The 13,848-nt window shown below is 47.2% G+C and overlaps 1 protein-coding gene across 1 annotated transcript in view; it reads left to right on the forward strand.

The window, feature by feature from the left end:
• Positions 1-867: 867 nt before the first annotated feature.
• Positions 868-13,848, forward strand: part of LOC149435414 (uncharacterized) — a gene marked incomplete at its 3' end in the record, with an annotated part of 29,523 nt that continues 16,542 nt past the window's right edge. Inside the window, exons 1-5 of the mRNA XM_089662699.1 lie at positions 868-1,004; positions 3,483-3,556; positions 5,656-5,782; positions 5,928-6,011; positions 9,609-10,513. Coding sequence (XP_089518825.1) covers positions 3,548-3,556; positions 5,656-5,782; positions 5,928-6,011; positions 9,609-10,513 — 1,125 coding nt within the window. The remainder of the gene's footprint in view (positions 1,005-3,482; positions 3,557-5,655; positions 5,783-5,927; positions 6,012-9,608; positions 10,514-13,848) is intronic.

Genomic DNA, 13,848 nt, shown 5'->3' on the forward strand with positions numbered 1-13,848 from the left:
TCGCCCTCCGTCGTTCCTGGGGTCGCCCTCCGTCGTTCCTGGGGTCGCCCTCCGTCGTTCCTGGGGTCGCCCTCCGTCGTTCCTGAGGTCGCCCTCCGTCGGAGCTGAGGTCGCCCTCCGTCGGTCCTGCAGTTGAAATTTTGACTTGTATCTAACCTAATTTTGACCCACAGTTGTCCTCCTTCTGCCCTGCAGTTGATTTTCTTCTCACCCACAATTGTCCTGATCTGTATTAATCTTGTCTTTGGCCTGCGGTTGACCTGCTTTTGACCTGTAATTGTGTTTCTGACCTGCAGCTGACCTCTTTCTGACTCCAAATTGTCCTCTTTTTGAACTGCAGTCACTGTCCCACATTTTTTCTCTTTTTGGCCTGCTGTTGTCCTCCTCCTGACCTGCAGTCATCCTCCTCAGCTGTTGCTGGACCTCTTCTAAACCCGTAGTTATCCTCACTTGCAGCTGACCTTCACCTGACCCTGTTGTTGACCTGCGATTGACCTCCTAGAAGTATATATTCTATATTATTATTATTACGGACTTCTATGGGAACTGAATGCCGCTCTGATGTGAGCAAAATCTCCCCCAGGTCCCTGCAGAGATGTCGGTCAAAGAGGAGATTTGTACGATGAGATTGGTGATTGCACGGTTGGAGGGGCTGGGCTCAGCTCGGTATAGATCTGACCCCGGGGATGAGGGAGATATACAGAGATGGAGGACACCACACCGCAGGTACCGGGTCACACAATCACCTCCAGTGAATGTGGGGATGGAGACACAGCCTGTCATCCGGTACTAACCATATAGGGATACTGTGGGCGGCGCCGCAGTCGGTCATGTGGCACAAGCATGACGCCTGACGTCACCGGATGAGCGGGCGGGCACTTCCGGCCGCAATGCATTACTGGGAGCTGAGAGAAGAGACTGCAAGACTGGGGATCCCCAATAATATCACCTCCATATACCGGCCTGTCCTCTACACCCCGCCTGTGTGTCCCCTATGGAGCCCTGTATGACCTCTATCTATATATAACAGACCTTCTTCCTGTATATAACCTCTCTGTATACAGCCTGCCCCCTGTATACCACACAGAGACCCCCCTCTGTATATAACCTCCCTCTGTATACAGCCTTCCCCCTGTATACCACACACAGACCCCCCCTCTGTACATAACCTCCCTCTGTATACAGCCTTCCCCCTGTATACCACACACAAACCCCCCCTCTGTACATAACCTCCCTCTGTATACAGCCTTCCCCCTGTATACCACACAGAGACCCCCCTCTGTATATAACCTCCCTCTGTATACAGCCTTCCCCCTGTATACCACACACAGACCCCCCCTCTGTACATAACCTCCCTCTGTATACAGCCTTCCCCCTGTATACCACACACAGACCCCCCCTCTGTACATAACCTCCCTCTGTATACAGCCTTCCCCCTGTATACCACACACAGACCCCCCCTCTGTACATAACCTCCCTCTGTATACAGCCTTCCCCCTGTATACCACACACAGACCCCCCCTCTGTACATAACCTCCCTCTGTATACAGCCTTCCCCCTGTATACCACACACAGACCCCCCCTCTGTACATAACCTCCCTCTGTATACAGCCTTCCCCCTGTATACCACACACAGACCCCCCTCTGTATATAACCTCCTTCTGTATACAGCCTTCCCCCTGTATACCACACACAGACCTCCCTCTGTATACAGCCTGCACCCTGTATACCACACACAGACCTCCCTCTGTATAATCCACCCCCCCATCTGTATAGAACCCCCTCTGTATACTATATAGAGTCCCCCCTGCATATACCATATGAAGTCCCCTTCTCCTGTATATAACTGTTTCTGGATGCCTCATAGAACCCTTTCCATATTAAACCTCCTTCCTCTATATAGAACCCCCTCCATGTGCCATATAGAGTCCATTCTCATTCATAACCTCCCTCCATGTAGAGCCCATTCTTGTATATAACGTTCCTCCATAGAGGACCCCTTTCCTTATATAACCCTCCCTGTGTTCCTCTATACCCCCCTTGTATACCATATAGAGCTCCTTCCCCTATGTAACGCCCTCCTTATACCATCTAGAGCTCCTTCCTCTATATAACCTCCTTCATATACCATATAGAGCCCCTTATCCTATAAAACATACTCCGTATACCATATAGAGCCTCTTCCCTATTATAACCTCCTTCATATACTGTATAGAGCTCCTTCCCCTATATAACTTCCTCCATATATCATATAGAGCTCCTTCCCCTATATAACCTCCTTCATATACCATATAGAGCTCCTTCCCCTATATAACTTCCTCCATATATCATATAGAGCTCCTTCCCCTATATAACCTTCTTCATATACCATATATAGCTCCTTCCCCTATATAACTTCCTCCATATATCATATAGAGCTCCTTCCCCTATATAACTTCCTCCATATATCATATAGAGCTCCTTCCCCTATATAACCTCCTTTATATACCAAATAGAGCTCCTTCCCCTATATAACCTCCTTTATATACCATATAGAGCTCCTTCCCCTATAGAACCTCCTTCATATACCATATAGAGCCTCTTCCCTTGTATAGCCTCCTCCATATATCATATAGAGCCTCTTCCCCTATATAAACACATTCCTATACCATATAGAGCCCCTTCCCGTATATAACCTCAATATTCCATATATAGACCCTTCTCCTATATAACCCATTCCGTATATAACCTCAATATTCCATATATAGACCCTTCTCCTATATAACCCATTCCGTATATAACCTCAATATTCCATATATAGACCCTTCTCCTATATAACCCATTCCCGTATATAACCTTAATATTCCATATATAGACTCTTCCCCTGTATAACCCATTCCATATATAACCTCAATATTCCATATATAGACTCTTCCCCTATATAACCCATTCCCGTATATAACCTCAATATACAACATAGATCCCCTTCCCCTATATAACCCTTTCCATATAGCATATGGAGCCCTTTCCCCTATATAACTCTTCTGTATATTCTATAGACCCTGGTCACCTATATAACCCCCCCCCACACACACACACACACACACACACACACACACACACACACACACACACACACACACACACACACACACACACACACACACACACACACACACACACACACACACACACACACACACACACACACACACACACACACACACACACACACACACACACACACACACACACACACACACACACACACACACACATCATATTGAACTCCTTTTTCTAGTTAGAATCCCACCATTTACTATATGTAACCCTCTTCTATATACCATTTAGAGTCTCTCTGTATAGATAACATCCCTCTGTATACCATACAGTCCCCTTTACCCTTAGTGACCCTTACTGCATACATTCTGCTGTCTCTATATAGACTCCCCAGTATGGTGACTGTGCTTATACAGAGAGCCCCCTCCTCTCTCTTTATACAGATGAAGCAGGATAATGACCCCACAGCAGTTCTCATCTAAGTGACTGGAAGCTGGACTGAACCTCCATGATGCAGGTGATCTATTAACACACGGGTGACACTTTCCAGGGTCACATGACTCCTGTTTATGGCCCTCAGATGATGGGGGGGGCTGCTCTGTGGTAATGAGCCCCTGGGTAGACTCAGCCCACATCTATAAAACAGACAACTTTAGACAAGACAGAAGCTGTATGGGTTATGGTTTGTGTGTTATACATGTGAGCTGCAGAAGTCTCTGTGCTGAGGTAAGGACCACCTCCACCTGCACTGACCAGCAGAGTACCTGCCAGCAGCCAGTGGGAAGACAAACAGATGGGCATTTAATAAACCATGGTAGTTCCCAACCTCTGCTTCCCGCATTACCCCAACCCTGGAGAAGTGTCTGAGTAGTTAGCTGGAGTAAACTTGGTTACTTAGTTATAGGGTTGGAGTTGACAGCTGGGAGAAGCTTGGTTACTTAGTATTAGGGTTGGTGTAGTCAGTTGGGGGAAGCTTGGTTACTTAGTATTAGGGTTGGAGTAGTCAGTTGGGAGAAGCTTGGTTACTTAGTATTAGGGTTGGAGTAGTCATTTGGGAGAAGCTTGGTTACTTAGTATTCGGGTTGGAGTAGTCAGTTGGGAGAAGCTTGGTTACTTAGTATTCGGGTTGGAGTAGTCAGTTGGGAGAAGCTTGGTCTTTGGTATTTGGGTTGGAGTAGTCAGTTGGGAGAAGCTTGGTCTTTGGTATTCGGGTTGGAGTAGTCAGTTGGGAGAAGCTTGGTCTTTAGTATTCAGGTTGGAGTAGTCAGTTGGGAGAAGCTTGGTTACTTAGTATTAGGGTTGGAGTAGTCAGTTGGAAGAAGCTTGGTTACTTAGTATTAGGGTTGGAGTAATCAGTTGGGTGAAGCTTGGTTACTTAGTATTAGGGTTGGAGTAGTCAGTTGGAAGAAGCTTGGTTACTTAGTATTAGGGTTGGAGTAGTCAGTTGGGTGAAGCTTGGTTACTTAGTATTAGGGTTGGAGTAGTCAGTTGGGAGAAGCTTGGTTACTTGGCATTCGGGTTGGAGTAATCAGTTGGGAGAAGCTTTGTTACTTGGCATTCAGGATGGAGTAGTCAGTTGGGAGAAGCTTGGTTACTTAGTATTCGGGTTGGAGTAGTCAGTTGGGAGAAGCTTTGTTACTTGGCATTCGGGTTGGAGTAGTCAGTTGGGAGGAGCTTGGTCTTTGGTATTCGGGTTGGAGTAGTCAGTTGGGAGAAGCTTGGTCTTTGGCATTTGGGTTGGAGTAGTAAGTTGGGAGAAGCTTGGTTACTTAGTATTAGGGTTGGAGTAGTCAGTTGGGAGAAGCTTGGTTCCTTAGTGTTAGGGTTGGAGTAATCAGTTGGGAGAAGCTTGGTTACTTGGCATTCGGGTTGGAGTAGTCAGTTGGGAGAAGCTTGGTCTTTGGCATTCGGGTTGGAGTAGTCAGTTGGGAGAAGCTTGGTCTTTGGCATTCGGGTTGGAGTAGTCAGTTGGGAGAAGCTTGGTCTTTGGCATTCGGGTTGGAGTAGTCAGTTGGGAGAAGCTTGGTTACTTAGTATTAGGGTTGGAGTAGTCAGTTGGGAGAAGCTTGGTTCCTTAGTGTTAGGGTTGGAGTAATCAGTTGGGAGAAGCTTGGTTACTTGGCATTCGGGTTGGAGTAGTCAGTTGGGAGAAGCTTGGTCTTTGGTATTCGGGTTGGAGTAGTCAGTTGGGAGAAGCTTGGTCTTTGGTATTCGGGTTGGAGTAGTCAGTTGGGAGAAGCTTGGTCTTTGGTATTCGGGTTAGAGTAGTCAGTTGGGAGAAGCTTGGTCTTTGGCATTCGGGTTGGAGTAGTCAGTTGGGAGAAGCTTGGTTTCTTAGTATTAGGGTTGGTGTAGTCAATTGGGAGAAGCCAATAACTTACCTATCTCCTTCTGTACCTTTCTCTTCTATATTTTTTTTATGCAGCAAAGGGACACAATGATGGAGTGGACACAAAACTGTCTGAAAAGTGAAGCTGTCAGGTACAATAGTTATGAGGAGCAGAAGAAATGAAATAGATTAAATTGTAGGAGTTCCGCAAAGTCTTTCCAGGAGCCCTCGTTGACCCTTTCTCACGCCACCGTTGTCTAAGGTCAATCAGTGTTTGTGTATTGCAGGCTGTGGTGACATTTAATGACGTGGCGGTGTGCTTCTCGGAGGACGAATGGAAGGGGCTACAGGACCAGCAGAGGAATCTGTACTGCCAGGTGATGACGGACAACTACAAGAACCTGACCGCGCTGGGTGAGCCATTTTTCTGTTAAGGTGTTACATGAAAATATGTGACGCCTCCATATACCTCTGATTTATCTTTCTGGATCGGTGCAGTACGGAGATACAGTATAGTGCTGGTGGAGGCGCCACGTAACGTGTCACGGTCTCTCCGCAGGACTCTCACAATCCCCTCCGGAGATTGTGCTGAAGATTGAGAGGGGGGAAGACCCCTGCGTGGACACTGGTGAGGAGACTGCAGGTCAGTTCAGGGCCATTCTCAACCATGTTAATGAAATAATCAACAAGTACTGACTCTGAACTACCAATGTGATATAAACTGAACACGTAGAGGTGATCGAACCTACCTACATATATGTTCCAGAGATCCTCAGAAACCCCAACACCCCACAGGCTATGCTCTACCGAGGAGGTCATCGCCCTAATTTCCTTTTTTTTTTTGGCATTATCAGTCAGATTTTCAATATCAATGCCAAAATTTCACAATTTCTCCCGGGGAATGTAAACGTTTGAGCACAACTGTGTATACATATATATATATATATATATATATATATATGTGTGTGTGTGTGTGTATGTATATATATATATATATATATATATATATATATATATATATATATATATTATTATTATTATACAGGATTTATATAGCACCAACAGTTTGCGCAGCGCTTTACAATAAAAGGGAGACAGTACAATTACAATACATTTCAGTACAGAAGGAATAGGGGATGTGTGTGTGTGTATATATATATATATATATATATATATACACACACACACACAGTATCTCCCAGAAGTGAGTACATCCCTCACATTTTTGTAACTCTTTGATTTTCTCTTTTCATGTGACAACACTGAAGAAATGACACTTTGCTACAATGTGACGTAGTCAGTGTACAGCTTGTGTAACATGTAAATTTGCTGTCCCCTCAAAATAACTCAACACACAGCCATTAATGTCTAAACCGCTGGCAACAAAAGTGAGTCCACCCCTAAGTGACAAGGTCCAAATTGGGCCCAATTAGCCATTTTCCCTCCCTGGTGTCATGTGACTCGTTAGTGTTACAAGGTGTCAGGTGTGAATGGGGAGCGGGTGGGTTACATTTGGTGTTATCGCTCTCACTCTCTCATACTGGTCACTGGAAGGTCAACATGGCACTTCATGGCAAAGAACTCTCTGAGGATCTGAAAATAAGAATTGTGTCTCTACATAAAGATGGTCTAGGCTATAAGAAGATTGCCAAGACCCTGAAACTGAGCTGCAGCACGGTGGCCAAGACCATACAGCGGTTTAACAGGACAGGTTCCACTCAGAACAGGCCTTGCCATGGTCCACCAAAGAAGTGGATATGCGTCCTATCTAGAGGTTGTCTTTGGGAAATAGACGTATGAGTGCTGCCAGCTTTGCTGCAGAGGGTGAAGGGGTGGGGGGGGGGGTCAGCCTGTCAGTGCTCAGACCATACACCGCACACTGCATCACATTGGTCTGCATGGCTGTCGTCCCAGAAGGAAGCCTCTTCTAAAGATGATGCACAAGAAATCCCGCAAACAGTTTGCTGAAGACAAGCAGACTAAGGACATGGATTACTGGAACCATCTCCTGTGGTCTGATGACACCAACATCAACTGATTGGGTACAGATGGTGTCAAGCGTGTGTGGTGGCAACCAGGTGAGGAGTACAAAGACAAGTGTGTCTTGCCTACAGTCAAGCATGGTGGTGGGAGTGTCATGGTCTGGGGCTGCATGAGTGCTGCCGGCACTGGGGGGCTACAGTTCATTGAGGGAACCATGAATGCCAACATGTACTGTGACATACTGAAGCAGAGCATGATCCCCTCCCTTCAGAGACTGGGCCACAGGGCAGTATTCCAACATAATGACCCCAAACACACCTCCAAGACCACCACTGCCTTACTAAAGAAGCTGAGGGTAAAGGTGATGGACTGGCCAAGCATGTCTCCAGACCTAAACCCTATTGAGCATCTGTGGGTCATCCTCAAACGGAAGGTGGAGGAGCGCAAGGTCTCTAACATCCACCAGCTCCGTGATGTCGTCATGGAGGAGTGGAAGAGGACTCCAGTGGCAACCTGTGAAGCTCTGGTGACCTCCATGCCCAAGAGGGTTAAGGTAGTGCTGGAAAATAATGGCGGCCACACATAAATATCGACACTTTGGGCCCAATTTGGACCTTGTCACTTCGGGGTGGACTCACTATTGTTGCCAGCGGTTTAGACATTAATGGCGGTGTGTTGAGTGATTTTGAGGGGACAGCAAATTTACATGTTATACAAGCTGTACACTGACTACGTCACAGTGTAGCAAAGTGTCATTTCTTCAGTGTTGTCACATGAAAAGAGAGAGAATAAAATATTGACACAAATGTGAGGGGGGGGGGACTCACTTCTGCAAGATACTGTATATGTATGTACGTATGTGTGTGTGTATATATGTATATATATATATACATACATACATACATATATACATACATATATACACTATATTGGCAAAAGTATTGGGCTGCCTGCCTTTCCACGCACATGACCTTTAATGGCCCCCCAGTCTTAGTCCGTAGGGTTCAATATTGAGTTGGCCCCGCCCTTTGCAGCTATAACAGCTTCAACTCTTCTGGGAAGGCCGTCCACAAGGTTTAGGAGGGTGTCTATGGGAAGGTTGGACCATTCTTCCAGAAGCACATTTGTCAGGTCAGGCACGGATGTCGGGGGAGGAGGCCTGGCTCGCAGTCTCCGCTCTAATTCATCCCAAAGGTGTTCTATGGGGTTGAGGTCAGGACTCTGTGCAGGACAGTCAAGTTCCTCCACCCCAAACTGGCTCCTCCATGTCTTTATGGACCTTGCTTTGTGCACTGGTGTGCAGTCATGTTGGAACAGGAAGGGGCCATCCCCAAACTCTTCCCACAAAGTTGGGAGCATGAAATTGTCCAAAATGTCGCCTTAAGAGTTCCCTTCACTGGAACTAGGGGGCCAAGCCCAACCCCTGAGGGACAACCCCACACCATAATCCCCCCTCCCCCAAACTTTACACTTGGCACAATTCAGTCAGGCAAGTACCGTTCTCCTGGCAACCGCCAAACCCAGACCCGTCCATCGGATTGCCAGACAGAGTAGCGTGATTGGTCCCTCCAGAGAACATGTCTCCACTGCTCTAGAGTCCAGTGGTGGCGTGCTTTACACCACGGCATCCGACGCTTTGCATTGCACTTGGTGATGGAAGGCTTGGATGCAGCTGCTCGGCCATGGAAACCCATTCCATGAAGCTCTCTACACACTGTTGTTGGGCTCATCTGAAGGCCACACCAAGTTTGGAGGTCTTTAGCTATTGACTCTGCAGACAGTTGGTGACTTCTGCGCACTGTGCGCTTCAGCATTCGCTGACCCCGCTCTGTCATGTGACGTGGCCTACCACTTGGTGGCTGAGTGACTGTTGTTCCCAGTTGCTTCCACTTTGTTATAATCCCACTAACAGTTGAGCGTGGAATATTTAGTAGCCAGGAAATGTCACGGATGGACTTATTGCACAGGTGACCACCTATCACAGGACCACGCTTGGAGCCACTGAGCTCCTGAGAGCGACCCATTCTTTCACCCATGTTTGTAGAAGCAGTCTGCATGCCTAGGAGCTTGATTGTATACACCTGTGTCCATAGAGGTGATTGGAGCACCTGAATCACATGATTTAGGGGCGGGGCCAATACTTTTGGCAATATAGTGTATATATGAAATAACTATAATATATATTTTTATTATTTATTGTATTAGCTTTACAAAACTCAGGCAATTGTGTTACTTATCACAGTTCTGTCATCTGTAGATAACATGGCGGTAAATGGACGCAACGAAGAGGTCCAGATGAGATGGAATCATTGGAAGAGCGCCAGTCAGCGGCCAGCAGCAAGGGCGGTCAGTAGGAGGTCCCTGCGTCTGGTAAGGAGAGCCACCAGGTCGGCAGAAGAGGGAGCATCTTCAAAGAAATCACCCCGCAGAGAGAAGATTTCTGATGGTCACTCCCGTAACGGGGTCACTCAGGAAAAAGCTTTGCATGATGGCGGTTCTGAGGAGAGAAGTGACATGGATGGAGCAGGGTCCAGTCCTGGTAGTAAAACACTTCATGAGACAGATGGGGTTGACCAGGAAAGGCAAGAGTCGTCAGGCAGCCCTCAGAAGATGCACACTTGTGCCCAGTGTGGGGAGAGCTGGAGTCACCTCATCGACTTCCTATCCCACCAGATGGGGAACTGTCAGGACCGGCCACACGGCTGCAGCATCTGCGGCAAGACCTTCGTAAAGAAGCAGCACCTGACGGCTCACCGGAAGACGCACACAGAAGATCGACCGTACACCTGTAACCAGTGTGGGCGGAGCTTCCGGCAGAACTCCACCCTGACCACTCATCTCTGGAGTCACGCCGGACACAAGCCTTTCCACTGTACTTGCTGCCCCAAGAGCTTCAGCCGCAAGACTGACCTGGTAGCCCATGTGAGACGTCACACCGGGGAGCGCCCCTACCAGTGTCCATACTGCTGGGATCGCTTCATCCGTAAGAAGTCGCTGCAGCGCCACCTGCAGAAACATTCCGGGGAAAATCTGGGAATGGGGTGGGAGCAGAGCTACCCAAGGTGGAGGAAAACCACCAGCTTTGTGGAGAGGAACCCTAAGATTGAAGAGAGCCCAATGGAGACACCACCAACTCCTCCTCACCCTGAACCTGCCACTGAGGTGAGATCACCCCATTATAGTCCGAGCTCTTATTAATACCCATTTACAGTACATCATGAGGGCACAGCAGTGTCTGTGGATATTAGGCTGGCCACACTTACAGTGGGCACAATAATTATTTGATCCCCTGCAGATTTTGTAAGTTTGCCCACTTACAAAGAAATGAAGGGTCTATAATTGTTATCATAGGTGTGTTTTAAATGATAGAGACAGAATATCAACCAAAAATCCAGAAAAAACACGATACAAATGTTAGAAATTGAGTTGCAGTAAAATAAGAATTTGATCCCCAAGCAAAACAGGACTTAGTACTTGGTGGAGAAAACCCTTGTTGGCAATCACAGAGGCAAGGCGTTTCTTGTACCAGGTTTGCTCACATCTCAGGAGGGTTTATGGTGGTTTTCACACATCTCAGGAGGGATTTTGGGGGTTTGCACACATCTCAGGAGGGTTTTTGGTGGTTTGCACACATCCCAGGAGGGTTTTTGGTGGTTTGCACACATCTCAGGAGGGATTTTAGCGGTTTGCACACCTCAGAAGGGATTTTGGTGGTTTGTACACATCTCAGGAGGGATTTTGGTGCTTTGCACACATCTCAGGAGGGATTTTAGCGGTTTGCACACCTCAGAAGGGATTTTGGTGGTTTGCAAACATCTCAGGAGGGGTTTTGATGGTTTGCACACATCTCAGGAGGGGTTTTGGTGGTTTGCACACATCTCAGGACGGATTTTAGCGGTTTGCACACCTCGGAAGGGATTTTGGTGGTTTGCACACATCTCAGGAGGGATTTTGGTGGTTTGCACACATCTCAGGAGGGTTTTTGGTGGTTTGCAGACATCTCAGGAGGGATTTTGGTGGTTTGCACACATCTCAATAGGGGTTTTGGTGGTGTGCACACGTTTCAGGAGGGGTTTTGGTGCTTTGCACACATCTCAGGAGGGATTTTGGTGGTTTGCACACATCTCAATAGGGGTTTTGGTGGTGTGCACATGTTTCAGGAGGGGTTTTGGTGCTTTGCACACATCTCAGGAGGGGTTTTGGTGCTTTGCACACATCTCAGGAGGGATTTTGGTGCTTTGCATACATCTAAGGAGGGTTTTTGGTGGTTTGCACACATCTCAGGAGGGTTTTTGGTGGTTTGCACACATCTCAGGAGGGATTTCAATGGTTTGCACACATCTCAGGAGGAATTTTGGTGGTTTGCACACAACTCAGGAGGGATTTTGGTGGTTTGAACACATCTCAGGAGGGGTTTTGGTGGTTTGCACACATCTCAGGAGGGATTTCAATGGTTTGCACACATCTCAGGAGGGATTTTGGTGGTTTCCACACGTCTCAGGAGGGATTTAGGTGGTTTGCACACGTCTCAATAGGGGTTTTGGTGGTGTGCACATGTTTCAGGACGGGTTTTGGTGCTTTGCACACATCTCAGGAGGGATTTTGGTGCTTTGCACACATCTCAGGAGGGTTTTTGGTGGTTTGCGCACATCTAAGGAGGGTTTTTGGTGGTTTGCACACATCTCAGGAGGGTTTTTGGTGGTTTGCACACATCTCAGGAGGGATTTCAATGGTTTGCACACATCTCAGGAGGAATTTTGGTGGTTTGCGCACAACTCAGGAGGGATTTTGGTGGTTTGAACACATCTCAGGAGGGGTTTTGGTGGTTTGCACACATCTCAGGAGGGATTTCAATGGTTTGCACACATCTCAGGAGGAATTTTGGTGGTTTGCGCACAACTCAGGAGGGATTTTGGTGGTTTGAACACATCTCAGGAGGGGTTTTGGTGGTTTGCACACATCTCAGGAGGGGTTTTGGTCCACTCTTCTTTACAAATCTTCTCTAAATCCTTAAAGTTTCTTGGCTGTCGCTTGGCAACTCGAAGTTTCAGCTCCCTCCATAAATATTGTTATAGGATTAAGGTCTGGAGACTGGCTAGGCCACTCCATGACCTAAATGTGCTTCTTTTTAAGCCACTCCTTTGTTTTCTTGCTGGAAGGTTTGAGCCATTGTCATGCTGGAACACCCATCCACGACCCTTCTTCAGTGTTCTGGCTGAGGGAAGAAGGCTCTCATCTAAGATTTTACAATACATGGCCCCTCAATGCGGCAAAATGTGGCCTGTACCTTTAGCAGAGAAACAGCCCCAAAGCATAATGTTTCCACCGCCATGCTTGACTGTAGGGATTGTGTCCTTAAGCCATAGTCAGCATTTAATGCCAAAGAGCATTCTCATCAGACCGCAGCATTTTCTCCCAATCCTTCCCTGAATCATTTAGATGTTCGTTGGCAAACTTTAGATGGGCCTGGACATGTGCCTTCTTGGTGAAGGGGACCTTGTGGGTGCTACAGGATTTCAGTCCATGGCGGCGTATTGTATTACCAATGGTTCGTTTGATAACTGTGGTCCCAACTGCCTTGAGATCATTGGCAAGCTCCTCCCATGTAGTTATGGGCTGATCCCTCACTTTTCTCATGATCCTTATCTCACGAGGCAAAATCTTGCATGAAGCTCCAGACCGAGGGCGTTTGTTGGGTTTTTTTGTATTTATTCCATTTGCGAATAATCTCTCCAACAGTTGTCTCCATCTCACCAAGCTTCTCACTGATGGTCTTGTGGCCCAGTCTAGCCTTGTGCAGGTCTACAGCCTTGTCCCTGATGTCCTTTGACAGCTCTTTGGTCTTGCCCATGATGGTGAAGAAGAAAGAGATTCTGTGGACAGGTGTCTTTTATACAAGTAATGAGTTGTAAATAGGAGTACCTTCTTAAATTGACAGAACTGATCTGTGTACCACATGAGCACATAGCCAGTCTGTGGGAGCCAGAATCATTGTTGGTTGGTAGGGGATCAAACACTTATTTTACTCACTGAACTGCAACTCAATTTATAACATTTGTAATTTATAACAATTAAAAACACTTAGGCGTTCTCATTCTTACCATTTTAACAACTTGCCGTCCGCCTGCTGTTTATAAATGGCAGGGCGGTGGCAGTCCAGGGGCGGGTTGCCGTTCATAAACGGCACCCGCCTTTTCTAGCTGTGCGCGCTCCCTGGGAGCGCACAGCACCGCGATCCGGTGCCCGCTGTGTCCTCCGAAACACCGATCGTCGGACGGGACCTCTGTGCGAGGTCCCGATCATGTGATCACTGATTGGCCAATCAGTGATCACATGCAAAGTAGTAAGCAAGATGTCACTTGTGACATCATTGCTTACTACGTGTGAAATCTGTGAACAATCACAGAGGTCACATGGTACAGGGCTATTCACAACAGACTTGTACCATGTGACAAGCTGTGACCAATCACAGCTCACTCAGTATTTCTCAATGACTT

The sequence above is a fragment of the Staurois parvus genome, unplaced genomic scaffold, assembly GCF_062004578.1.
Source record: "Staurois parvus isolate SC_StPar_1 unplaced genomic scaffold, SC_StPar_1.0 ptg001521l, whole genome shotgun sequence".
In the NCBI taxonomy this organism is placed as follows: domain Eukaryota; kingdom Metazoa; phylum Chordata; class Amphibia; order Anura; family Ranidae; genus Staurois; species Staurois parvus.